Below are 25,900 nucleotides of genomic sequence, written 5' to 3'. Positions count from 1 at the left end.
AACTCGAGTATTTTTTTTCATGGTAGAATGTGGAAATCAGCTTTAGTGAAAGTGATGGGGGGCTGTGGAAATGGTTTCCTTACACTGTGTAAGATGGTAGGGAGAGATGAGGATGGCTTGCCACTGAGAAAAAAATCTTTTATTTGGGAATTATTTTCATGGAGATGTTTATTCTGTGAAATCTGGTGCAGTTTTAATTGTAGGGATATGTGTAATCCTCCATAAGTGCACTTGTGTGGCATATATGTGTTTGAGTTTTATTCCTGTCCAGAACACCTTTGAATTCTGAAAGATCCTGGTGTCTGTTTGGACATAGCTCCAGTGTGCAGATGTCTGGGCATGGAGATATGCTGCCTGTAATATTTCTGTTCCAGAAATGTGCACTAACATGCTGCTAGGACACATAATGCAAGTACTCTGCTTATGCAGTTGGCCTAATTTTTTTTCTTTAAATCTTTTGTTTCTTTAGAGCCTGCTTTGATGAGCTACAAATGGACCATATTAAAATGTGGCTGTTCTTGGATTATGTATCTGATATTATCTATCTTCTTGACATGCTCGTCAGATTCAGAACAGGTGAGTCCTTCTGGGATTTTAGTGTTTTCAAATGCTGCCTGTATATAAAGGGTGGAAACAAAGATTCCCCTGTGGGGTCTGACCACTGTAATATCCTGTCAGAATGCAACACTGGAGGCTTTGGGAAGATTAAATGTCTGATCAGTTTGGATTTTTTTAAGACTGGACATTCCAACACTTGCTCTTCACTTGTCTGTAAATTCAGTTCTGTCAGTAACAGGCATGCCAGATACTGAGTGAATAGCCACTGTAACAGGCTGTGTGGGGAAGGGACAATAGGGCACTTGGGGCAGGAAACCAACTGCACCTCACAAGTGCTGTTTTCTTAACCAAGCTGTGCAGCATCCTGGTCAGAAGTGGTTATTGAGTTAGTCAAGTGCAACACCTGGCACCTGTCTCAGACTTCAGTCTGTTCAGGTCCTACACTGGGAACAGGCAGTGCAGCCCCTCTGCCACCAGCTGTGCTTCTTGCAGCCTCTACAAGGTCCTGGCTGGGTTTCCCACTGCCTGGTGATGGGATAGGTTTAACCTGGGAACCTCTGCTTAGGTCCTGCCTTCCTGGAGGAAGTGTGAACCCAGAGGATCTGTGAGGGCTGTGCCATGCTATGCGTGAAGTGGTTCTTTTCAACTTCTTGCCCCTGTTTCTGTAATCCAGGCAGGCTGAGATTCTAACCCTAAAGTGCTATCTGTTTTAAACTGAACAAGGTTGTAATATAGGCCTAAGTAATGACATACAATGAACCATATCACCAAGTTGCTGAATAGTCCTTGATGCACTTTGGTGCTTGCACTTTGGTCCATGCTAGTGAACACCTGGTGTCTGGGCACAGCTAGGAAGACAGCGGAGGTTGGGTGTTGTTCATGGTGGTGTTTTTGGAGGGGCCTGGAAGAACTTACATGTGAATAGAAGCTGTCGTGGTAGCTAGTCTTGGGCCAGAAAACATTTCCTGTCTCATTCTCGTCACTGGTACAGACACAGCCTCAAAACGTCCCTTGAAAGGGTCCAAAACAACACTGATCATTAAAAAAATGAGAGTAATTATAAATCTTTCATTTTAACATCTTGCCAATTTTATCTATTTATTTATTTAAAGTCATACTAACAGCTTGATATTAATTATGGCCTGTGACGAGTTGTAAACATAATTACAAGACGGGCTAAAAATGCTGTCATGTGGGAAGCACACAAGTCATGGCAAGCCAAATTCTTAAACTTAGCAAGTACCTTTTTCAACAGGAAAGTCAGTTTCAGGTACCAGCCTAAATCACAAGACTGCTGTATTTGGGGCAGGATGGGAGGGCTTAATCTTCTTTGTGTAGTTAAAATGTCAAATGTGCCAACTAAATTTAGCTTCTGCAGTTGTATCTGTTACTGTAATGGGAAAGAACAGAGCAGAAATTAGGCATGTCCAGGCAAGGCAAGTTACAAATTTCCATGAGTTGTCCTGATAATGATTATATGGCTGTTAAAGCCTGGCTGGAATTTGAATTTGCTGCCTGGCTTGCAACTGCAGAATTGCTGGATGCATCTCCCGAATGCATCAGTGCAGGTGTCTTTTGCAGTTCCAGGCACTCCAAGAAAGAAGTTGCTTCTTTTAGGTGGCAAAATCTTTGTCAACTCTCTTAACAGTCCCTCCTGGCTCTGCCTTTGCCTGCTGCCTTTTCCTGTGAACCTGCAAGGTCCATCTGCCCTGGAAGCCTTTGGGGAAGAGTGTGGCTTCCTGCTGTCTGAGGGCAGGATCTGCCTTTGAACTGAGATCTGGGTAGCCCCACAACTACTCTGATCATCAGCTTCTCCATGGTGCTTTTCTGTCTAGCTGCAGGACCAGTTGGACTGCATTTCACCTATTTGGTGACTGTACACTGTGAAACAGAAAAGATTCATGTGTCAGCAGCTGGTAGTGTTTAGCATAGCCTGTATTCTAATGCTTTCAAAAGATTTTACTAGAAGACTTTAGTTCCATAAGGGAACAAAAAGCAGAGAGATTTTATCTCCCTTCAGGAGGAAGGTGTTTTCAACGTTAATTTGCATAATTGTGTATCAGAAATTCATCAGGCTAGCCAGCTTTTCTGTTTAGTTGTATAACTAAAGGGCATATTTGACCAGCTTTTTCAGCAGTTTTCTGGGAGGCAACACATGCATAGCACAGGAGCTACTTCCATTTGTAGTTGCCATCAGTTTGCAGATCCAAAGCCAGATACACACAAATAGATGAGGCATCTACAGATATACCACACATTCCAGAAATACAGACGTGCTGTGTCGGGCACAAAGAAATGCAGATACTTCCCTGAGAAAACTTTAGATTGCTAAGGGATTAATCAAATGTGATAATCCTGGATATACTGGGAATGCTTTGGTTTTTTCTCAGTGGACTTTTTCTCCTGAGTAGCCCGGTTGGCCAACAGTTGGCTATCTCCACTTGCAATTGAAGCAAGTATATTGCAGTGCATAGACTGTTCCTTGTGGAACATTTTTAATGCTCTCAGAGGCACAAAAGAGCACTGTGGCTGTACTGTCTGCAGTAAAGGTTTCTTACTGCAGTTTAGATCTACTCGTAAATTTTTTTAATCTAATACTTTTCAAAGTCTTTGTAATGAAGAAATATTGATGTGTGAAATTCCGCTTAGTAGCTCTCTCACTAGAAACACAAAAAAGTGCAAACCAAGGAAAATCCTGTCGGTTTTAACATTGGACACAAGAGGAAAAACATGATTTAGGGAGGGAGGTAACTGTATTTCTTTATTTCAAGGATATCTATATTGTTTGGAAAAAGTTTCCAACAATCCATTATACCTACTTGGTATTGATTTAAAAATACTCCACTCCTATTTTATATGCAATTGCTTAATACTTGCTTAACTTTAGTTATGACTCAGGCCATTGCTTCATGAAAAATTAGACTCTTTTTTTTTTTTGCAAAGATACTTACAAGAAAAAGATACAGCTGTCCCAGAATAGAGTGGAAAGCCTCAGAGAGCACTGCGGTGATAATAGAGTCATTGTTCTTAATCATTATATATCAGCTTTGAAACTTGATTGAAATATTTAAATATGCAATTAAATGACCTCATAGTGTATCAATGTCTGTAGGCATAACAGTACAAATTTTAACATGCTCAGGTCTGAAATGTAAGTCACTCACTACTGCTGATGGTATTTTTATTCTAACAAGTAAAATCCTTTTAATTCTCCGAAGGCTTCCTTGAACAAGGCTTGCTAGTTAAGGACGAGAAGAAATTACGAGAACATTATACCAGCACTATGCAGTTCAAACTGGACGTGCTGTCTCTTGTGCCAACGGACCTGGCATATGTCAAGCTTGGTTTGAACTACCCTGAGCTCCGATTTAACCGCTTGCTGAGGATCGCTCGGCTCTTCGAGTTTTTTGACCGTACTGAGACCAGGACAAATTATCCGAACATGTTCCGTATCGGCAATCTCGTGTTGTACATTCTTATCATCATCCATTGGAACGCGTGTATATACTTTGCGATATCGAAGGTGATCGGGTTTGGAACCGACTCCTGGGTGTATCCCAACGTGTCTGTTCCGGAGTACGCGCGCCTGTCCAGGAAGTACATTTACAGCCTGTACTGGTCGACCCTCACGCTGACAACCATTGGAGAAACACCGCCCCCCGTGAAAGATGAGGAGTATCTCTTTGTGGTCATCGACTTCCTGGTGGGCGTGCTCATCTTTGCTACCATTGTCGGTAATGTCGGCTCTATGATTTCCAACATGAATGCTTCCAGGGCAGAGTTCCAGGCCAAAGTGGATTCCATTAAACAGTACATGCAATTCCGAAAAGTGACTAAGGATTTGGAAGCCAGGGTTATTAAGTGGTTTGATTACCTCTGGACCAACAAGAAAACAGTGGATGAGAAGGAAGTTCTCAAAAATCTGCCTGACAAGTTGAAAGCTGAAATTGCCATCAATGTCCATTTGGACACACTGAGGAAAGTGCGTATATTCCAGGATTGTGAAGCTGGACTTCTCATTGAGCTGGTGCTGAAACTGAAACCTACAGTCTTCAGTCCTGGGGACTACATTTGCAAAAAAGGAGATATTGGAAGAGAAATGTACATTATCAAAGAGGGGAAATTGGCTGTGGTGGCGGATGATGGCATAACCCAATTTGTAGTCCTAAGTGATGGCAGCTACTTTGGTGAAATCAGCATCCTAAACATCAAAGGTAGCAAATCTGGCAACAGGAGGACAGCCAACATTAGGAGTATTGGTTATTCTGATTTGTTCTGCTTGTCTAAGGATGATTTAATGGAAGCTCTCACAGAATATCCAGAAGCCAAAAAGGCTCTGGAAGAGAAAGGACGTCAAATTCTAATGAAAGACAATTTAATAGATGAGGAGGCAGCAAAAGCGGGAGCTGACCCAAAAGACTTGGAAGAAAAAATAGGACGACTTGAAGTAGCTCTGGATACGCTGCAGACTAGGTTTGCGAGGCTCTTGGCAGAATACTCCTCAGCTCAACAAAAGGTGAAACAGAGACTTGCCAGAGTAGAAACCCGAGTGAAAAAATATGGTAGTGGCAGCTTATCAATTGCAGAAGCAGAGGCTGAAAAACCTGAGGAGGAGAAAAAGCAGTAATGGAGTATTTATATTTCCTCATTTATTGGAGAAAGTTGAAGCACTGAAAGCCATAAATGTATGTAAATATGTGTGTGCATACATAGACATAATTATTTTTATATGAACTCAAGAGAATGGTTTTTAGCATTTTTAACTGAAGCAGTATTTTCTTGTAAATAGAACACTGTCACTTTCTTCTTGGGGGAGATTTGGTCTGGCACTTGGGTACTTTTTTGTACTGAGAGTGGGTTTCTTACAAGTCATGCTCAGAATGTCTGTTTTGTTTGGTACCTGTGGGTCTTGACACATTGTCTCTTCCTGCGCATCATGCGTTAAGAAGGCATTGTACTTGAAGGGATTAATTTCTTTTCTTTTTGAGAGCTTAAAAAATATTTATAGGGTACCCTGCTCTAACTTGCTACTTTAGTAGCTGATTAAATACATGGATGTATGTCTGGGTTTCTCAAAATCTTTGTTCTTTCACAGTCTGTGCAAACAGTTGGACGACAGCTAAGCAGTGTCAGGTACCTGGCCCTTGCAGTGCACCCTGCACGTGTACGGAATAGCCGTACATCCAGATGCTTTAGTCTGATTCTCTCTAATGAGCTGGGCTCTGCACAAAGGACCATGCTGACAGAGTAGCAGTGCTTATTCATGTCCCTTCTGGCAGGGTCTGTGACAGCCTTTGCTGGTCTGCAACTGCTTCACAAGGGGACAGAGGGGGGATCCTCCCTTCTGCTTTTTTTAGCCCAGTTCCATCCCCACTGGTAAAACCCACACTTGGAAAGGAGTCCCCTAAAGCCTGCTGGTGGAAGGTGTCTGGGGCAATATGGCTTCACCGAAGCTGGGAAAAGAGGGCCCTGGTGCATGCAGCTCCCATATGTAGGGTGCTGAGTGAACTCCCTGGCAAGTGGGCAGTCCCTGAGGGAGGCTACTGAGAAATCCCATGGCCCAGCAGGGCAGGCTTTCCTTGCCTGCCAGGCAGCTTGCTCCCACAACAGGGTTGCTGAAAGGCAGGGAGAGCAAGCCCTGTGTTGCAAAGTCATTCCACTCACTTAGGCCTTTGTTTTCTTCCTTTTCATTTCTTCTAAGCATGTCTACTCCATCTCCCTTTGCTGTTTACTGCCATCTTTTCTCCAAAATAGTTGTCACATTACCATGTTTCCATTAGTTAGGGAGGATGCAGAAGATACTAGCTTTCATTTTTTGCTGTACAGTATTTTGCTGTCATGCAACTTTCCCTATGTTACTTTCATCCTCCTGTATCTCACTGGCTTTTGAAAAGTATGGAGTAGCAGAGGCTGTTCAGCATGTACAGCATGGGATCCTCCAGTGGCATTAGGTATTACTAAGGGCAGTGCTCTGACTTTTGTTTTCAGCCCTTACAACAGTATCTGGGATTGATGGCCTGTTGGAAAATTGGTGAGAAACTCACTGAGAAGAGGGTGGTGTAACTGGGTGGTAGTGGAATGAAAAGAGACAGTTTTGCTAAACTGAGTACTACTGCTCAGAGTAAGCCCTTGTCGCTAGGCAAGCAGCTCTCCCCTTCTATTGACATTTCTGAGCCTGATGAGGGAGACAAATCTGTCAGTGATTAAGGAATGGGGCTTTGCCAACAACACTGGCAAAGCAACCACTGGGTAGTAAAGTCCACACATGGCCCATGTCTAAACTCCTGTTACTGTTAGCCTAGAAGCCAACTACACTTACAGATCTTCCCTAAATTGGGCTTAACTGCTGTTACCAAAATATCCACTGATGGTAACAAGTGGTTTGGAAAGTAGCCAAGATCTGTATGTGGCCAGTGGCACTCTGCTACTCCGTACTCCATCAGCTGAATCTTGTCCTTATTTTCTTTAAGGGCTTGAGAGAAATGGGGGAACTGCGAGAGGCTGGTTTTGTCAGGGGTGTAATGCCCTTGGTCCCGCCCAGAGGCAGGCAGGGCTTAGGTGGAGCTGGGCTTATTGCAGGGTGCCCCTGTGAGCACCGATGGTGCCGTCACAGGCTGCTCAACTTGCAGCTTTCACCTCGTGACAGAGGTGGGTACTGCACTCGCCTTGGCTGACATTCACTGTTGTGTGACTCAAAGCCACCTGGTATCTGGTAGGGGTTTTGTGCATATCAACATGTTCTCCATCAGTCATCATTCTCTGTAAATACCTGTCACCCAACACAGCACAGCTGTTCCAGTCCACTAGGGTGAGTAAAACTGTTCAAAGTACTCTATACCGAATTTATACCTGTTTAAAAACCCTACAAACACAGGACTGCTTCTTTACCTGATGGATCAGAACAGCCTAATCTATCAGTTAAATACATGTTTGCTCTTCCCTTTCCGTGCCTCTTGATCTGGTTTTCATATGCCAGAAAAAGAGCATTTTGATGCTATTGGCTTCACTTTGAAACATACAGCTTCTGGCATGATGAAATCACATCCTTTGACGTCTTTCATCTCTGTAAGATGTTTTTTCCTCTTCTTTAATGTGGCTACAACATGTACATTAAAATACTTTGAGTACTGTTCAAGCACCTCTGTGTTTTCTCTTTTCCATATCCCTCTAGATTTTAGTGTTTCATGACAGACTTTGATCATGTCAACATTACACGGCCCAGAAAATCGTTAGCTGGAACAGAGATCTGAAGTGACAGAAAACCAAGTGGGAATGGTGGTCTCCCCTCACTGCAGGGCAGCTGGCACACAGCTTTGGTCGTGGGCCCACTTTTGACACCATCCCTGTTTGCAGATACCACACAGGCACAAGAGCCTGACCATTATCCCACTGCCCAAGGGGTGCCAGGTCCCATGGGGCGCAGAGCCTGCCAGGCTCTTCATGCTGCTGCCACCTGTCTCCTGTCTTTCCCTTCCCAGCTCCAGGCAGGGTGGCACAGCAGGGACAGTGTCTTGTCTAGCAGAAGTGTGTGCAGCTTTCTGCTACTTGCACACAGGTCACCTACCAAAAATTGCCTGGCACAGACTGGGCTGGACTTGTCCTTCAACCCTGCCCCAAGAGAAAGCACGGAACAGGGCAGTGCTTACAGAGCATTTGAACGTAGGCCTTGTATTTAGAAATAGGTTTAATGGCCACAGCACTCACTTCACATGGGCCTAAGTGGGTAGCCATGGGCTGGTACTGCTGCTCCAAACTGCCTGTGCAGAGTGAGACACCAGATGGGCAAAGTCTGAGATGTCTGAACATCTGCTCCACATACAAAAGGAGAGGAAAGGTGGTGGAGTGGCACAACAGGCTCCAGCTCCTGCTCAGAGTGGGCTTTTCCAGGGAAAGGCTCTCAAGCTATGAACCCGGTACTCTGACAGCAAATGATTTCAGCCTTGCTCCTCTCTGAAGTGCTCTCAGTAGTAGCACCCCATCCTTTTACCCTCATTCCCTACTATTATTCTACTTTACAGTTTTTACAGCAGAAAACTACCCTAGAAAATTCAATTAACTGGACTTCAGAAGTAGCACAAAACAGCTGATGTATTTATACAGCCAAGGGTTGGGGTTTGCTTGACAGTGCACTTTCTTCAGAAACAGCCCAGGGAAGGTACAATTATGCTTTTTAACTCTTTTCTCCAAGGCATCAGCTTTAGAGTTTCATTCCTGCCAAATATTTATTAATGTACAATAAGAGGGCTCTACTTTACATTAAAATCCAAACTGCTCATTGTCCTTTTCCCCCACAAAAGCATTAGTGCTTTCTCTGAGCTGGTCCATGTGTTGCCGGCTTTGGAAGACACACTCGTGTTTGCATCACTGCTGATACCAAGGATGAGACATTCACAGGCCAAACCGAGGCCAGGTTGTCCAGCGAGGTGACACAGGCAGACTAAAGGAGAGCTGCTCTTCACCCTCAAGATTTGCAAGATGACAGCATCTGCACTTGACTTCGAGGTCCCTCAGCTGTTCTAGTAATGTTTCCAACCTGGAACAAACAGAAAGAATCAAACCCTTGTCTACATAATTCAGCGTTTGCAGAAACCCCTCATGTATCCCTGAGAGCAAAACAAATTATGCACTAAATGGATCTGGCAACTGTACAGGTGGTTAAAGCGCAAGGCTGCAGTTGTGGCAGCTTTCCTGAGGAAAGCCATCAGTCTGGGACTCCCCTCTCCTCCCAAGCCCCATCCACAGTCCAGAGCATGAGAAGGGTGTTTGAGGAGGGAAGAACACAATCCCTGAGGAACAAGCTCTAGGGCTGAAAATGGTCAGGCCTTTTGTTTCTGAAATTCAGATTTTACAATCATTTCCAGCTCACCCTCAAGGGCTGAGGCTTGCTGCCAACTGCCCTTGCAGCTTCACTGTGGCAAATACAGTTCTGCTATTCTGTTTTCGCAATCCTCCCCATTCCACATCCTAGGAGCGGAGGGAGGAGGAAAGGCTTGCATTCTTTAAGCCGTTATTTAAGGATGAACACAAACATTAGCTTTACTCCAGAAGCAACAGCAGGTCTCACAGACTTCCTTCATCAGAAGCTGGGACATCACCTGGGCTCCTGCAGAGAGTGTGCAAGTTGCAGTGCAAATGGCTCAGCTTCCATGGGCTGTCTTCCCAAGAGGCTGAGGAGGACACTATCCAGTTCTAACAGAGACCTGTCTTATTTGTACAGGTAAGTTGGGGTAGAGTACTAAAACCAGAAGTGCAGAAACATGGAAGGAATTTACTAACGGATGCTATTTCATTTTTCTTTCCTTAGCATTTGTGGTGGCTGGTACCAACCTTTCTGTAAGAGGGCAAATGAAGAATACTAACACAGAAAATCAGGAAAGCACAGCTGTATTCTAGAGCAATGGGCAGCTTGATGAATAGCTATTAATTTCTTAGCTTTTTGTCTGTTTTAATACATTGTTTCTTTAGTCTCCTGACAAGGAAAAACCCCCAAACCATTCTGTTCTTATTGTCAACAGTTATATTCTCTCATTGCCCTGGAAGGGGAGCCACCCCACAGCAGTCACACCTGAGCAGCCCCTTTAGGTGAGTAGCATGGCAAGAGCCCACAGGCACTACCTGCCTTTTCAGAGAAGGAGAGAGAGAAGCACAAAAAGATTTTACTGTGTAGCCTGTCTCCAGGGCTGATGACTCAAACCAACTGTGCTGTAAAGATCTACTCTTTTTAGGAGAACCAATTGCCAGTTCCTCATCAAAGTACAAATACTTTACTTGCATAATAGTGCATATAATTAATCCAACTTCCTGCAGTGGGATTCCCACTGTTTTCAGATTACTCGTAGATTTAGGCTGTTTAAATTAAGTCCTCAGGCTGCTTGTTCACAGGTCCAATGCTTGGCCCAGGAAGGCCTCTCTTACAGCAACAGCTTTAGGTACTCTCAGTGAAGGAAATAATCCAGAGGTGGGATTTTTAAGTTCTGACTATTGAAACCCAATGCCTCATCTCTTTGCAGTAACAGCTGCCTCTGACCACACTTGCATCAATGTCAGGAAAAAAGCTTATTTCTAGCAGCACAAAGCTGCAGAGCTGTTCTAGAAAAGCACCTCATGCCTTTCCAAACACATCAATTACCACCACAGCTCATTTATCCTGTCAGCCACAGCCAGGCTTCTCTGTGCATAGTTCAACCTGAGCACTGACAGCACAGGGAAGGCTCTTGGCTCAAGGTAGATTGACAGATGAGCTGCCCCAAGGAGAAACACTTTCAATTCAGGGCTTCAAGGCTGACACCGTTGTTGCCATAACCTGACTGCACCAGCTGTGAGCACTGGCAGCCAAAGAAGGATGAGTGCAGTGAGGAAGGAGCAAGAAAAGAGCCATGCAGCACCTTGGGGCAGCTGCTGGCAGTTCAAACCCACAGCCAAGAGCAGGGGTGACAGACATGCTGGGCAAGGGAGACACCCCAAGCTGCTCAGCTTCCTGCCACAGGGGGAGGGAGGCTGGTACAGAAGGGGTGCTGCAATCTGGAGCCAGAGAGAGAAAGGAGAGAGGGGAGCCCCTGCAGAGTTTTCTAAACTGCTTTACACTTAGTTTGGTGGCCAGAAGGGGCCCAAGCCAGACTGATGGGTGACAGGAATGACTTCAGCAGGGCATGTTCCCCCTCCCCAGCCACTGCCTGCCAGTGCTGAGAGCAGACCTGTTGTGCAGCACAGCAGAGTTGCCTACTCCATATGGGGGTTTAGTCCTACACAGCTTCACTCTTACTTGGGAAGGGTGAAAGGAAAATTTCAGAGCAAACCCAGGAGGTGATGAGACCGACTGATGCTGCCATCAGTCACTAGGACACCCCCGAGGCTGCAATCATCCTCAGGATCCAAGATTCCCAGAAGAAAGGTAAAAAACAGCAGAGTATGGCTGCTGGAGGCTTCCACCTTGCAGATGCCAGAAAGAAACTGCTGAAAGAGCCCATTTTTACCACCCACAGCCCTGCAGCAATGAGGCTTGGACGCAGCAGGCAAATCACTGCTGCCAGCTGCCCCCAGTGTCACTGCTGGGCTGCAGCTGGACAGGGTGTCCCAAAGTGCTGGCTCCAGGCCAGCCCTTGTCCTGCAGAAGAAGCCAAGAGCACCAAAGAGAAAGAAGGGACTAAACCCATCCTCTGAAGGTGGCAACAGAGGTCTCAAACCCAGGAAACCTTTCCTAGGGCCTAAACCACACAAGAAATCCTCTCTCCTCCAAAATCAAAGCTAGCAAGAAAACTGCCTTGGATGATAACACTGCTTGTCCAAACTGCTGCAGGTCTGAAGCAGGATTGCTTCTGAAAGACCTGAGAACGTTGTCTGGAACAAATCCTAGCACAAGTGCAATGCTCTCACCCAGGCTGGCTGCTGGCCACTACAGCTAGGGCAAAAAGGAGAGCCTGGTGGCTCCAGCCCTACACCAAATCAGCCAGACAGGAATTTTGTTAGAAAGGATATCATCATCTTGGGGATTTTAGTTTGGGAATTAGACCCTCCCCAGAGAGATTCAAGGTGTAAAAAAACAGTGCAAGAGCAACCCTTATCAGATGCTCATAAGTCTGTTTTGGAGTACCCAAACTGGCAAAGCCAAAATGTCTTTTATTTCAGGTGGCTTGCTACAAAATTCATAGTATTCTTCATGCAAAGATGACAAAAATTAAAAAGCAGTGTGCATGGCCGAAAGGAGTTTTTTCTTTAGAAAAAAAAATTTCATCTAGAAAACATTCTTGTGCCAAGTTTCCCACTTTTATTAAAATCAGTTAGGAAACAAAACCCCTTCAATTTTAACATACTGGCTCACCTGATCTTTACCCCTTGCTGCTCAAACAGAGTGCTTGCAAAGGGAAATGTTAAATCAAAGGTAGCAACACATGATGTATGGCAGATCAAAACATGGAACAGGAAAGTTCAACTAGTTGCCATTTCATGGCCAGTTACTCCTGGCACTGTTACTCATACTGCTGTCCTGTACAGGTTTGGAAGCAGAAGGATGCAGTGGGAAGACAGATTTAAAGGATTTTCTCTGTGCATGACATCAGTGGCACAGCAGATACCCCAGAGCCTTCAGTGACATTAACAAGAAAGGCTTCATGTCAGGTTTGCATGTAATGGTTGAGCTACAAATCTCTGCATATTTTATCTTGACTTGACATTGGTCAGTCCAAGCTGTGAGCCAGCGCTGCAGGAGCAGCAGGTGCAGTTGTTTGTAGTTGAGCTGTGCTGTCTGTCCTTCCAAGGGCAGAGGTTTAGCTCCAGCAATTGCTGTCTGACTTTCAGTCAGCTCTGGTCTCAATTTTTAAGTCTCAAAACTATGCACAAACCTAGCCAGCAAAATAATGTAGGAGTTCCTAATGCAATCTTATTGTCCTAAAACAGAATGATTCCCACCCTCCACTTGCATCTCCAATGTCCTTGTCTCTTAGACATGTCCCCACACAGAACTCCCAACACAGGATATATATTGAGCAAGACATCCATAAACACAAGCGCACTAGGCAAACTTCAGTTGTTTATCAGAATCGCTCTCTTGATGTATCCTACAAGTGCTGCAGAACAGAACAAAACTACACTTGTATATCTACAATTAAAACCATCTTCCCACACACTTTTAAATTTGGTTAATGAAGAACAACAATAAAAATCAACAGCTGAAGACATCTTCAGATGGAGCACTGGAGAAAAATACAATGACATTTCATGGTTTTCCTAATGAATTCATCTGTGTAAGAAGTGATCTGTCTAAAGACTAATGCCAGTTGTCAACTCTTATTTCTAAAGCAGTGTCCCTTCCATGATACAGTATAAAACTGAATTTCTTAAAATTAACTTAATATTAAGTCCCCGATGCTCTTACGAGTTTTATGACAATTTAATTAAAACTTTCAACTATGAACAAGAACTGTAAGGAACTTAACACAAACCCTTGTGACTCAGGCTAAGCATAATAAACTCAGCTTTTGTTAGGCAAGGCTTGATTTTGAATAGCTAAACTTGGAAGAAATTCCTGCTCCATCTTGCATGCTGAAATGATGGAGTTTTTCTGCATAATAAATAAGGCACAGCTCAAACATTCCACCCAATTAATATTCATCATAAAAACTCTTGAGACAATCAGGAAATTTTTAATCCTCTTGTGAGATTAAAAATTTACCTGGAGATTAACTGGCTACAACAGTGCAAGGGAAACACCTTAAAGCTGAGGATGTGGGGGTTGTCCTCTTCCAGAACATCAGCAGCATGGAAACCTGTGTCCAACTCCCTGCTCCACAGAGCAGAAGCCCTTGCAGGCACCTGGGCAGCTCACACTGCAGCTCCCTGGAGGCTAAGCCCCCCATGTCCATCACACCTGTGTGGTGTCAGATGTGACAGGAAGCTCCTGCTTCAGCAGTGAAGCCAGTTGGATGAGAGGCACAGACTGACTACTGTAACATGGAGTTGCTTGGAGCCCTGGGCCCATTTTCAGCCCATTCCAGCATCAGCTTTCCTCAGAATGCAAGGTTGGAGGGGGCCCCTTGGCTGCCACCATCCTGTCTCAGGCCGCTGCCTGCCAAATGGAAGACAAGCCCAGTGAGAAGTTCACAAAACACAATTACTTAGTTAACTGAACTATGCTCACTCCTGACGGTAATGCCTTAGGTTTTAACTTCTATATTTTTCAAATCCTGTACTGCCTAGTGTGTAACTCTGAAGTTTCTTGTAGCCCGTTAATTTCTGCTCTCTCGTGCTAGGTAGACATAACAAAGCCTCCCTGGGCCTACTCTCCAAGGACACCAAGACTGTCCTAGGCCAAAAAGTATAAACCAAAGAGCCTCTAAAGGGGAGGGGTAAGCTGAGGGGAATTACATCATTAAACTGAAGCTTTAATTGGAGAATTAACCCTGCTATGCAAATGAACCAAACCTGTAAAAGTGTGACGAACTCGTGACCCGTCATCCACCTTGGGGTCCATCTTGGCAACAGCCTCTGGCTCCCCAGGGGTACCTCTGAAGGCCTTTCAAATACATACCTGCTACTTTTATTCCCTTACTCCTGTCTAGTCTCTGTGTCTTGGAGGCCTCTTAAGGCATCAACGGCTGTTCCTGAAATCTTTTTAGCAAGAAGCAAAACCTTTCATCTTTTAAAAGGTGATGCTCTGTTTACGCAGCATTATGTACTAACATACCTCCAGAGCTAAACAAAACCGCTTCTTTACTCCTGATTAAATCTGAAAAAGTGCCACATTAAGATGATTCTTTTCAGTGCACTACTTCTTCTCTTGCACTATCATCATTTTTGAAGCATGTGATTGTATAAAACACAGATGGAAGCCTGATGGCCCCTTTGCACCAAGGCTGGAAACATCCTGGCAGTCTATTAGGGTGCAGGAGATACTTGAAGAGGTATTTTTCACTTGTCAAATGAGGCAGTGCTGAGATGTCCAAAATATTTTCTCGTCAACATATTGAAGACACCCTGTGGAGAGAGCACCACCACACTGGCATCAGACTACTGCCTTGGAAGAGGAATCTTATGTCTCATTCAAGAGAAGTATTTCCATGACACATTAGTACACTTAAATCTCCAAGTTTCCTAGACCTAAACTTTGCTAGACATTGTGTAAGACATTCCAGGTATGCCTGGAGCCCAAAAAAAACCCCAAATCAAACCCAACTTAAAATGGCATTTTCCCTTTCAAACAACAGAATTCTGGCTGAAACTTCTGTAGGGCAGAAATGCAGCCTGCAGCTACAAGACTTCAATGTTAAATTCAAACCTTATCAACTGGTGCTGCTGAACAACTAGTGCACTTATACCAGCACTAAGGAGATCAGGTTTCAATACAATGGTGTTTGGGGGGAGGCAGTATATATTTACATGAGAAATCAGTCAAACATGAAGTACTTATATCTTACCTGAAAATGATTCCTTGAAAAACAACTTATGCTTTTGAAGGCCAATGCAATTATGTATTATTTTAATCTTAATGCTAAAGGAAAACAGAAAGAGCATATTTACAACGTCAACAGCTGAGTTAGAGAACTTTGTATTGCTATCCAGTTATGCTGTCTGCACAGCTTTCAGACCTATATAAAAAACGCCAACATGAATCACATACACCTGTCAGCTGGGCGTAACCACAAACCACAGCTAAATCAGCATAAGAAGAGTTACAGGGATATAGCCTGACAGCATTAGACTGTGGAGACAGTACATACCACACAGCAGTATCATGATGTGTTCACGCTTGTAGCGAAGCACCTCAAGGCACTTGGCAAATCTTGGTCTTACCAGCTACAGTGAAAGTTGCTCCAAACTTGAAGAGCTCAGCAGGCACTGTTGTCAACCACCCTACACTGAGAGGTAGGGCATCTTGTGTCTTCTTCTTCAGGAACATACAAGAGGGCAGGTCCTAAGGGCCACCTCTGAGATCAAAGGCCAGAAGACAGACAGCACCTCTCCCTCCCCAGTAAGTTTCAGTCCCGTGTGTCCAGGCCACCTGGCATTGGCTTGAATTTCAGAGGGGAACATCGCTGGACCCCACATCACTACAGTTCACTTCCGGAGAGTTTTCCGTACCTGCAACCCTCAAATTATGCAGTACTACAACAATTTCTAATCAAACGATTTAATAACTAATTTATCAAAGTAAGAAAGTAACTTGTTTTCTTTTTCACTGAACCATGGTGAAAAAAGGTCATTGTTTTATTCAGCATCATAGTTACATAACAGTTGTCTGTTTCTATTACTAGAAAGAATTTATTAAAATAGTCCTGAAAGACATCTTTTCTTTTTCCAATGATTTCAAAACTAAGCCTTTTAATGCCAATTCCACACAGTCACGGGTTTGATCGGTAGTTATAGCAATTGTCAAGGCACAAGCTCAGCTCTGCACACCCGCTGCAGCTTGTATTGGAAAAGAGATATGCCAGTTACATCTGCAATTACAAATGCATAATCCCTTCATCATATATTGCAACAGGAGAAATTAACATTAAACACAGACTACGAAAGGTAAAGGATTTATTTCTGATATGATTTGTAGAGTTAAATTAAAAACCTACTGAATACTTTATGTAATAGATGAACATAACCTTAGTACTTACTTTCTAACAGTTTATTTAATGGCTGGAAGTGTACAACATGAAGTAGGCCTCACGTTTAATATTGTTCAATTTGCTTATTGTTAGATGAGATTAAAATACAGTAGCCATCCCTTTAGATTATGGTGCAACACTGATCATGTGCCTTGATAGGTAGGAAAAAATATTCATTAAATAAATGATGATGACATAACATGTAGGGAAGACTTTGGATTGTCTATTTAAAATGTCAACATAATAGGCAATTAAGAATAGAACTTCATTTTAAGTGCACTTCCACATGCTTTGTTTATAATATAGCAAAAACTTCCTATCTTTTTTTCCAGACACTTCACTCCCTACTCTAAAGCTGTTCAGTTGAAAATGCACTTTCCCCAGTAAACTTCTTTTTTTAAAAAATTAACTAAAATTTCTACCCTTTCATATGCTAAGAAACGTTTCCTAATTAAAAACACAGTTTATTACAAGACATGTGAAGACAACATATAGTGAAATGAATTTTAATTGTTGTGCTGTGACTAAAGTAAAGTTCTCAAGGCTGCAATTTAACATTCCAAGTTCTCCCTTCCATCTTTATTGATTCTTAAGATTTTGCACAGAAACTCTTTGGGGGCTAGAACAGCAGTAATTGCATCACACTGTTTTTCAAGACTTCAAGTTTCAAAAGCAAACTCTTCAAAAAGTACAGTTTTTGATTTGATTAGATACAGGGACAAAAATATAGCACATACTTGAAGGTTACATGGTCTACAAATGATGGCAATATTTTCCTTGGGAGAGTACAGTTTGTTTTCTTGTAAATACTCAAAAAGGCTCAACTTCAAGCAGTAATAAACACAAGCAAAAGTGATTTAACCCTTAAAATAAATATTCAGGAAAACCTCTCTGTACATACAAGTGAAAGAATATGTAACACTTTCACGCTAAAAGAAAAAATAAAGATTTTGTTCATATAAGCAGCTGAAATCTGCTGTTCCAGCCCAATGTCCCCAGTAAAGAAGGGAGGCACAAACACAGGTGACTACTGTAGCTCACTATCTTATGGCCTTTTTGGACAGGGACATCATCACCATCATTTTTTAATCCCTTTTGTTATACTTATTACAGCATGCCAAATCCTTTGGCATATGTGATGGCCTTCAATAATCTTTCTTTAAGCTTTTCTTTGCTTGAGTACTCCGGAAGCAAAAGTACATTAAAGCATGTGTGAGATGTAGGTAACCTGTGGGACAAAAAAACAAACAAGAAAAGAATTCAGAGTTTGGAACATGCAAAAGAAATACATCTCTATTATACAAGTCCAAAAAGAATGAATTTGAAAAAAATATACTTTTCTTATAGATTCAACTTTCAGATTTAACTAGGTCAATAACTTAAAAGCAGGGAATTCACTCTCATTTATTAAAAAAACAAGCAAAATGAATTTTTTTTTTTTTTACCTCTCTGTATCTGGGCCATTTTTGGCTATGATCATCTTTAACTTTCCAAGTCCTCCCACAGGGGCTCTGTCTGTGCCTGTTGTAAACTGTAAGAACAGTCTTTTCTGTTCATCTGTAAATGAATGGACTATTTCCCAGAATTCCCTACCAAGGAAGAAATCAAAAAGTAAATAAACCATAAACTTTCTTTGATATAAATTTCAAAAGTAATTGAGCTTTGAAGGTGTAGTAATTCTAATCTGTCTTAACATCAAGCTTACAAGTTGCATTCATAAACCAAAACTCTCAGAATGTACTTACCAATAAATGAGATTCAGAAATAGAAATCAGAAATATTACCAAACACTGCAGTTTAACTGGCTTTAAAAATTAATTTGGCTGTGTTCTGCAGATATTTTATTATTCCTGTTTCCTAAGGAATTATACTGATTCAACAATACTTATACCATCTCCTCTTCTCTAATGACAATACTTGAGAAAAGTGAAATTACACAAGATGTTTGCATCTCCAGTACTACAAAAATACTAAATCTAACAATATTAAATTCATTATGAAGAAAAAAGCAGATAAAGTGCTTTTTATCTTTACAAAATTAGAAAAAATTACCTAATAATAAGAGAGTCTCTTGTATAGCCACCATCATATTCTGTAGTTTCTTCTAGTGCTTGAAAATCTAAATTCTGTAAGAAGATGATATTTTTAAAGATGACCACTAATTGTATATTTAGGATCAAAAAAAAGCTCCACTCTCTAGTGTACATTCAGAATTCTTACCCTACTTCCACAAATAAGTAATTCAATTTCCTCTGGTCTAAATAAATATTTCAAAGGAGATTCATTGGTCACCATGTGGAATCCTCTCCGAAAGGCCTTGAACTGCTTTTCTACTGATTTATTGAGTATATAGTCAGCATACAGATTGACAAATTCCTGCAAGGAAATAAACCCCAAAAAAACTTAGTGCTTCAACACATGCCACTTGAAGTACCTCCCAAAAATACAAGACCCCAAAATCTAAATGATTCTGTAATTCTGTGCAGATCATCTGCGCTCAGCTTCTATTCAGCAACACAAAAGAATAAGTCTCAAATACTGCTCAAACAGGCCCAACATCCCACCCAGAAGCTATGTGTACATGTATCGATGCTTTCTCTAAGAGAAACCTTTTCTGTTTGCAACCACACTGTGCTATGGCAATTTTAAAAGCCTTTTAAACTTTAAAATTGTAAGTGAGACCAAACCTTTATAGGGTTCTACATAATTCTACATACAGTAGATCTAAGAACTACAGATTCTGTTTAAAAAGCTCAGTGTGCAACATGTACCTTTCTGTTTTCATTTGTAATAGGAATTTTATCACCGTTTTCCTTTAAATCATGCATCATTGGATTGCCAAAGAGATCCGTGTGAGATATTTGAAACGTTATCATCATATCATCTTCCACACTTCCTTCATACTCTAGTAAGTCTCTCAAACTCTGATACAGAACCTAACAGAGTAAAGAAATACATGTCTGTCACAAATAAGCTTTGATAAGATTTCACTAAGCAATACAAGAAGACATGAAACCACCCGCCTCGAAAAACGGTTGTTATATTCTATGACACAAGTCACATAAAAATCTCCCATAGCAGTCCAAACAATTGTTTACTAAGCTCAGTATTTGTAAAGAGAAACAATAGAAGATATTAAGATAAAAAAGAAACATGGCAATCAGTGATAACTCCCTTAAAAGAGCCTTTTAGTACCCACCAATCTTCCAAAATGCAATGGTCAAACCTGCAGTTTAAAAGCCTTTGATAACCTCTTCTTTTAAGTCTTTTGAATCTGTCTTTACTTTAGGCAACCAGAATATGTTACACTAGTAAGGGGAACATTTTTAAGTTAAAAATCAGAGAAACCCCTGTATTTTATATCAGATAAAATTCAGACAGCAGGCTTTTATCTTCTACTTCTTATTTAAAACACAAACCAACTAGGAAGTAATCCTGAAGCAACACAGATGGGGCAGTCTTTAACATAAGACGACATTTATGAACCAAAAAAAAAAAAAACCAAACCAAAACAAACAACAAAAAAAACAACCAACAACAAAAATACCCCACTGAACCTCAAGTTAGGTCAGAATTCACCAAGTAGAATCTGAAATTACCTGTAAGAGTTTGCTCTATTCCAAGGAGCAACCAGCCTTCCTCCCTGCTATGCCTTAAGAAAAGCCCAAGAATCTCTTAGAAACCACAGACTGTGCAGAAAAGGAACTATTATTTGGCTGTGATAGAGGTGTAGGGGCTAAAGAATACAAAGTGAAGGTGAAAGTGACAACTGTGTGCAACTGTATTTTTATAGTGAAGTAGAAGAAAGACATTTCCCCTCAATGTTTTAACTGAAACATGAAAGTTTACATGTAAGCCTCAACCTCTCACTATCTGTGTGGTTTTGATTTTTCCACAGGATCTTTAAAAAGGACCTTGTACTGAAAATCACTGGACTTGAAACCATGGGTGGTGAGGGCTGGTGAACATCCTATTCTCCATGCTCTACAGCATTAGAAAAAGCATTGGGAGGCTTGACTACTGTGAATTTCATTTTGGGTTTGAGAAGCTCTGAAGTGTTAAAATCATATGAAAACACAAAGAGTTAAAAAAAGGATTATTTTAAAAGGAATCAGTGTAGGTGTTAGAGGAGAAACATAAAAGCAGGGGAGAAAAATTAGGAAATGCCCTGACTGCCCTGTTCCATAGAAATGCATCCACTTTTTTTTGGTCATAAAGAGTTCTGAATATGTAATAAAAGTTAGAGGAAACTTGGGGCACTATTTCTCAAAATCATTATACAGAGAAACTGGTTGAATCTGGCATGCTGTTGTATGTAGCCATGCAAAGCAGACCAGATAACATTTTTTGATTACACATGACTCATTTTCAAAAGTGAAAGGCCAGTTCTTTTTAGACAGTATTATTTTACTAATCTTTTTTGAAAAGATGAGGATTTTGTATAACTGCTTATAAAAGGGAAGTGTTCCAGTGTTTGAAACAAAATTAAGCTTGCTAATAACTCCTCTAGCAACATGAGGGGAAGCTACTGGTGATCTTTGATTGCAGGTGGAGCAGGGCCAAGACATCCTGCACACACACTTGTGTGCTCTATCTAATAAAGCACATGGACAGCTCACTGCTTGTGTACAGCCACTGGCTGGGAATGAGTGTGGGAAGATGGACATTGATCACTGCTCTGATACGGGATATTCATTAACTGTAGGGATATTAATACATTGCCTCATCTGTCTTTTGCTTTAGACAAAAACCAGTAAGAGCATCACACCTTTGCATGTTTACTCTTTCACTTTTTTTTGATAGAAACTCCACAAATAGCTATAAACAGCCTAATTTTAGAAGTCTCTTTGGGAAGATACATACTTGTTTATGTTTAATAATGCTTAGTAATATTTAGCAATTTATGCAGTAAAAAAATAAAACAAAGCTTTATTGATACTGAGCCCTATTCATTGACACTACAATTCTGCCTCCTCCAAACCAAATGTAGAAAGAGATTTTACTGCCTATGAATTTATTTTAACAAATACAGACTCTTCACTCAGGTCACTGGTTATTTCACTTTCAGTTCTGACAGTGATCTTGTGTTTAACTGAAATATAGATTACATTATTGCATGGAAAATGCACTATTAAAGAACATAAGGAACTTACAGGATGAGAGTCTGCCAGATCACGGAAAGTTCCTTTTTTGCCCATTAGCTTCCTGTAGACAACCATGGGGAAATGTACATCCAGTATACAGTTGTTGTAAATAGCCAGTCCCAGTACTATGCCAATCAGGGTAAACTGACCCTCAGTTTCAAAAGAGGACGGATTAAACCAAAACAGTTTTGTAGACTCATCGTATGTGAACATCCCTGTTGAAAAAAAACCCCAAAAAGTTGAACGATTATGGTAACAATTCAATAAAAAGGGCACATAAAACATACCATTATAAACCCATTTGCACTAGCCTTTAAGACACGTTTAACTTAACATTATACTGAATTGAATGCCAAAGAGAAACTACTTACCTTAGGGTGACTGGAGCTGCTCAGAACACTGTTACATCACCACTAAAAGTGTGCAAGAGAACTGTTATACAATATCCTGCAACACTCACTGAAGCTGCATGTACGCAAGCTTTCATCCCCTCCACTACTGAGGGACCAGCAGCACATCTCCAACAGCGATTGTGACTTTGATAAATACAACAGTGCAAGAAAAGAACACGGTCAAAAACATGTGGATGAAACAATCCTGAAGGACTCTAATTACTAAAAAGTGACAGCCTTTCTTCAAAGGCCAGTCTCAGCAAAGGAACAGGACTAGATGCAGCCCTACTACTGAATTAGAAGCTATGATGATGGAGCAGGGAATAACCATCACACATGATTTTAGAGTTAGATGCCCAATGGATTTGTTTGCTTGTTTCAAGGACCATTGTTACGGCAGCTATTACACACATTTTAACTTGAGGGGAAAATGGATCACGGCTTCACAGAAAGGGTTGCAATTTTAACACCTTGTCACTGTCTAAAGGGAGTGGTTTTGCTTCTCTCACTCAGTTCACTATTTCAGGTGACCAATTTCCTGCTCAGTTCATGAGCTGAGCACTGAAGACTTCAACAAACAGCTGAACTGACACATGCCAGAAGCTGCATAGGGAGAAAAACGTGCAGACAAGAGACAGGCAGAGTTCCTTACCCTTTTGGCTGTAGCAAGACACAAGATAGCTCTTGTTTATGGAACTGGAGTTTGTGTACAGGCTATAAATTATTTAAATGAAACCTACAATAAAATCCATTGCTTACTTGACTAGATACTAAAGCAATATAAATGCAAACCCCATAGACTTAAGGTGAGAGAGACTACCCTGGACAGGTATGCTTGTACAGCTAAGTCTCATGATTTTCAGGCAGAGCCTAAGTAAAAATGCCCCAGGCTGTTTATTCTCAAAACACCAGAAGTCAGATCCATGTGGTCAAGAATATCAACTACATTTGCCATAAGGATTTATCTTGTCAGCTCTTACAAGATAGGCTTGTTTACAACCTGTGCAGATGTACAAACTGATTACAAAGCCACATGAACAAAAAATTACTCTGAAGACTGAAAATATAATCTACAATCAAGAGATAAAGACTCTTTTCTCATTTCATGTAAGGAAATGAACTACAAGCTCATTCAAAGACTCCAGCTACTCCCCAGAACGGATTATGTTCCTAAGTGACTAGAGCTGGGTCAGCCATTAGGGGAGCACAGAAATAATAGACTGACCCATCAGATAAGGCAACTGGAAATCAGAAATGGATGAGCAACTCAGACATATGTAAGACAAACATTATATAAAATCCTGTATTCCGTTTTCTGAACTTTTCTGAAGTAACTTCTGGATTACTGGTACATAAAAGCAATGACTTGTACTAACTGGAATATCATGGAAAAGTTAAACTGTCAAAACAAACAACTCCAGAAAATGTCTAATAATGAAGGATCAAGAGTTTACCCAGATCCACATCTGGAAACACTTTAAGGCAAAATACAGTATTTTACTCCCTTAACAAAATTAAGACTACAGTACATTAAAATAATAATGAAACACCAGAAGAAACTGGAACCTGCAAGAAGGGGAAAACAATTGCCCTTGAAGCTATATGAAGTTATCACTTCTTCCCCTTTACCATGGTGACTGCTGGTCATAAATCCATGATTTTTTCTGAGTTATTGCCTCATTTGAGTAAAACTTTAAGGTAGTTTAATATGGCAATACTCAAAAAGTTGAAGAAACTATAATAACAATATACATCTCTCCAAATAAACCTATTAAAGGACAGACATTTTAAATTCCATTTAAAGGATCGCCTTCATTTTCTCAGGTAAAGAAAGCATTTATAAATCAACAAATGTCACACTTAGTATATCTGATGCATACATGAACTGCTATACCGCAATGCATATATATATATATACACACATATATACACACACACACACACTGAATGCAAGCTACGTGTTCTGCTTTTACACACTTAAGCCAAAAGCCAATAAAAAGCTTTGTCCCCCCAGAGTTACTATGAATACAAAATGTGTATGTACTTTTTTTTACATTTTTAATACAGAAGTAAAATTTACAATATGCATGCACATCTAATCTATCTCCTATCTTTAAATGCAGGGAGTATATACACAGTGCTTGGATCTTCGCTTAAGCCGACTTTAGCATCACTAAATAAACAGTATTTCAATACACCCATATAACTTCTGTTTAGATAATCTCAAGTTGGAAATGTATTTATTTTGCATTGAAAATAAAGTTTCATCAGTCAAAGTACTAAGATTTCCTTATTTTGCCATACTTCAAAGTAAGCTAATTCAGATTCCTGATCTCTCCAAGTTCATAGCATTTTTCAGACTGAGTAAGACTTGTCTATGGTTCTGCACCAGTTGTTATAAGAACTGGTTTGCATATGGTAAAGGGCAAGTGCCAAGGTTCAGATTTTTGTTACTGATTCTGGGTACTTGATATTGATACTTCCTCTCTAACCTGGTCAAAGTAGATTTCTGTGTATTTTCATCAATTTTCTAAGATACAAAACTAAGAACAGCAGCTTTCTCTTTTAAAATAGTCTAGTGAAACCAAATTAACAGCCATGAGCTGTTAGGCTTCTTTCATGGAAGCCATTACAGGAAGTACAATGTAACATCATATTTCACATAAAATGTGAAATTAGTATAGGAACCTGGCAGCTCTAATTTCTATTCTAACACAAAGTATTCTTATAATTTTATAACATTTTCATCTTTTCAGTGTAGCAGACAAGCTGCACACTAAAGCATGTCCTTGCATAAATGATTGGTGCAGGGAGCAAGGAAAAAAAGAATATGATGGAAATATGACTGCTGAAACACAAACAAAATTATGGCTCTAATATATCAAATTACTCTAAATTCTTTAACTATAATCAAATTTGACATTGCTGTCACACTTTGGATCTGTAGAATGGAGACTATCAGACTTATTAAGCTGGAGGAAGTGGAGGAAATAACTCAAAAACTCACCATAGTCCTACTCTTGCATTATTGCAGAAGCTCTTCCTCTTTGGTTTGATTACTAATTCTAGAAGCTAATCACAAAGCAAAGTGAGGAGAAAGGTGAGAGAACAAACAAAGGAACCCTGCAAAGAAACCCTGTACTACTGATTTGTATCCAAACAAACAATGATAGCTCTCACTAACTATACACAGTTACTCCTTCCATCATTCCTCCTTTAGGAGGATGACTGCTGATGACATGGGGAGCCTCAATGTGCTCAAATACTCTCCTCACCATCAATGAATCTGGAGAGCTTCAGAGAGAAGCAGCAGTGGACATAGAAAGCATAAACATGGAACAATCCAGTTTGGAAGATTATCCAGGCCAACCAACCTTTTGTGAGAAAAATCTGTTACATCAGTAAATTATTAGAACACATACCGATATCCGGATTGAAGATTTCTTCCACAACCAACTGAAAAAATTCTTTGGAAACACCTCCTTCATCTACCCCTTGCTCTCCTTCAAATTCAACATACAATTGCTTCTTCAAGTCTGCAGGATTTTCCATGGCAATCATCTCTAGCTATTGAGTGAAGAGATAGAAATATTTAATTAGTAAACCTGTTTACTAGAATAGTTTAGTATCAAATAATGAAACCAAAAGTACCCACAAAAATAAAGAAGAAAGTGAGCACAAATCGCAACAGTAAAATCAGAGAAATCAATAGTAA

General features: G+C 40.9%; 2 protein-coding genes across 8 annotated transcripts in view; one reads left to right on the top strand and one right to left on the bottom strand.

Moving 5' to 3' along the window:
• The window catches only part of CNGA3 (cyclic nucleotide gated channel alpha 3), a 30,753-nt gene extending 23,057 nt beyond the window's left edge, over nucleotides 1–7,696 (top strand). For all 3 annotated transcript variants that reach the window (XM_017737008.1, XM_017737009.1, XM_008635797.2), the window contains 2 exons: nucleotides 470–576; nucleotides 3,777–7,696. In XM_017737008.1, coding sequence (XP_017592497.1) covers nucleotides 470–576; nucleotides 3,777–5,185 — 1,516 coding nt within the window. In that variant the 3' untranslated portion in view covers nucleotides 5,186–7,696. The remainder of the gene's footprint in view (nucleotides 1–469; nucleotides 577–3,776) is intronic.
• Nucleotides 7,697–8,754: 1,058 nt separating this feature from the next.
• Nucleotides 8,755–25,900, bottom strand: part of UBE3A (ubiquitin protein ligase E3A) — a 57,612-nt gene continuing 40,466 nt past the window's right edge. For 3 of the 5 annotated variants that reach the window (XM_017737007.1, XM_017737003.1, XM_008635796.2), the window contains 8 exons: nucleotides 25,608–25,752; nucleotides 21,803–22,008; nucleotides 19,421–19,585; nucleotides 18,870–19,025; nucleotides 18,702–18,775; nucleotides 18,095–18,238; nucleotides 14,738–17,877; nucleotides 8,755–14,119 (listed from right to left, as the gene is read on the bottom strand). In XM_017737007.1, the coding sequence (XP_017592496.1) occupies nucleotides 17,757–17,877; nucleotides 18,095–18,238; nucleotides 18,702–18,775; nucleotides 18,870–19,025; nucleotides 19,421–19,585; nucleotides 21,803–22,008; nucleotides 25,608–25,752 (1,011 nt within the window). In that variant the 3' untranslated portion in view covers nucleotides 8,755–14,119; nucleotides 14,738–17,756. The remainder of the gene's footprint in view (nucleotides 14,120–14,737; nucleotides 17,878–18,094; nucleotides 18,239–18,701; nucleotides 18,776–18,869; nucleotides 19,026–19,420; nucleotides 19,586–21,802; nucleotides 22,009–25,607; nucleotides 25,753–25,900) is intronic. The other 2 variants (XM_017737004.1, XM_017737006.1) reach the window with 2 other exon arrangements.

The sequence above is a fragment of the Corvus brachyrhynchos genome, unplaced genomic scaffold (genome assembly GCF_000691975.1).
Source record: "Corvus brachyrhynchos isolate BGI_N302 unplaced genomic scaffold, ASM69197v1 scaffold83, whole genome shotgun sequence".
Lineage (NCBI taxonomy): Eukaryota > Metazoa > Chordata > Aves > Passeriformes > Corvidae > Corvus > Corvus brachyrhynchos.
This window is presented reverse-complemented; position numbering and strand designations above follow the sequence as displayed.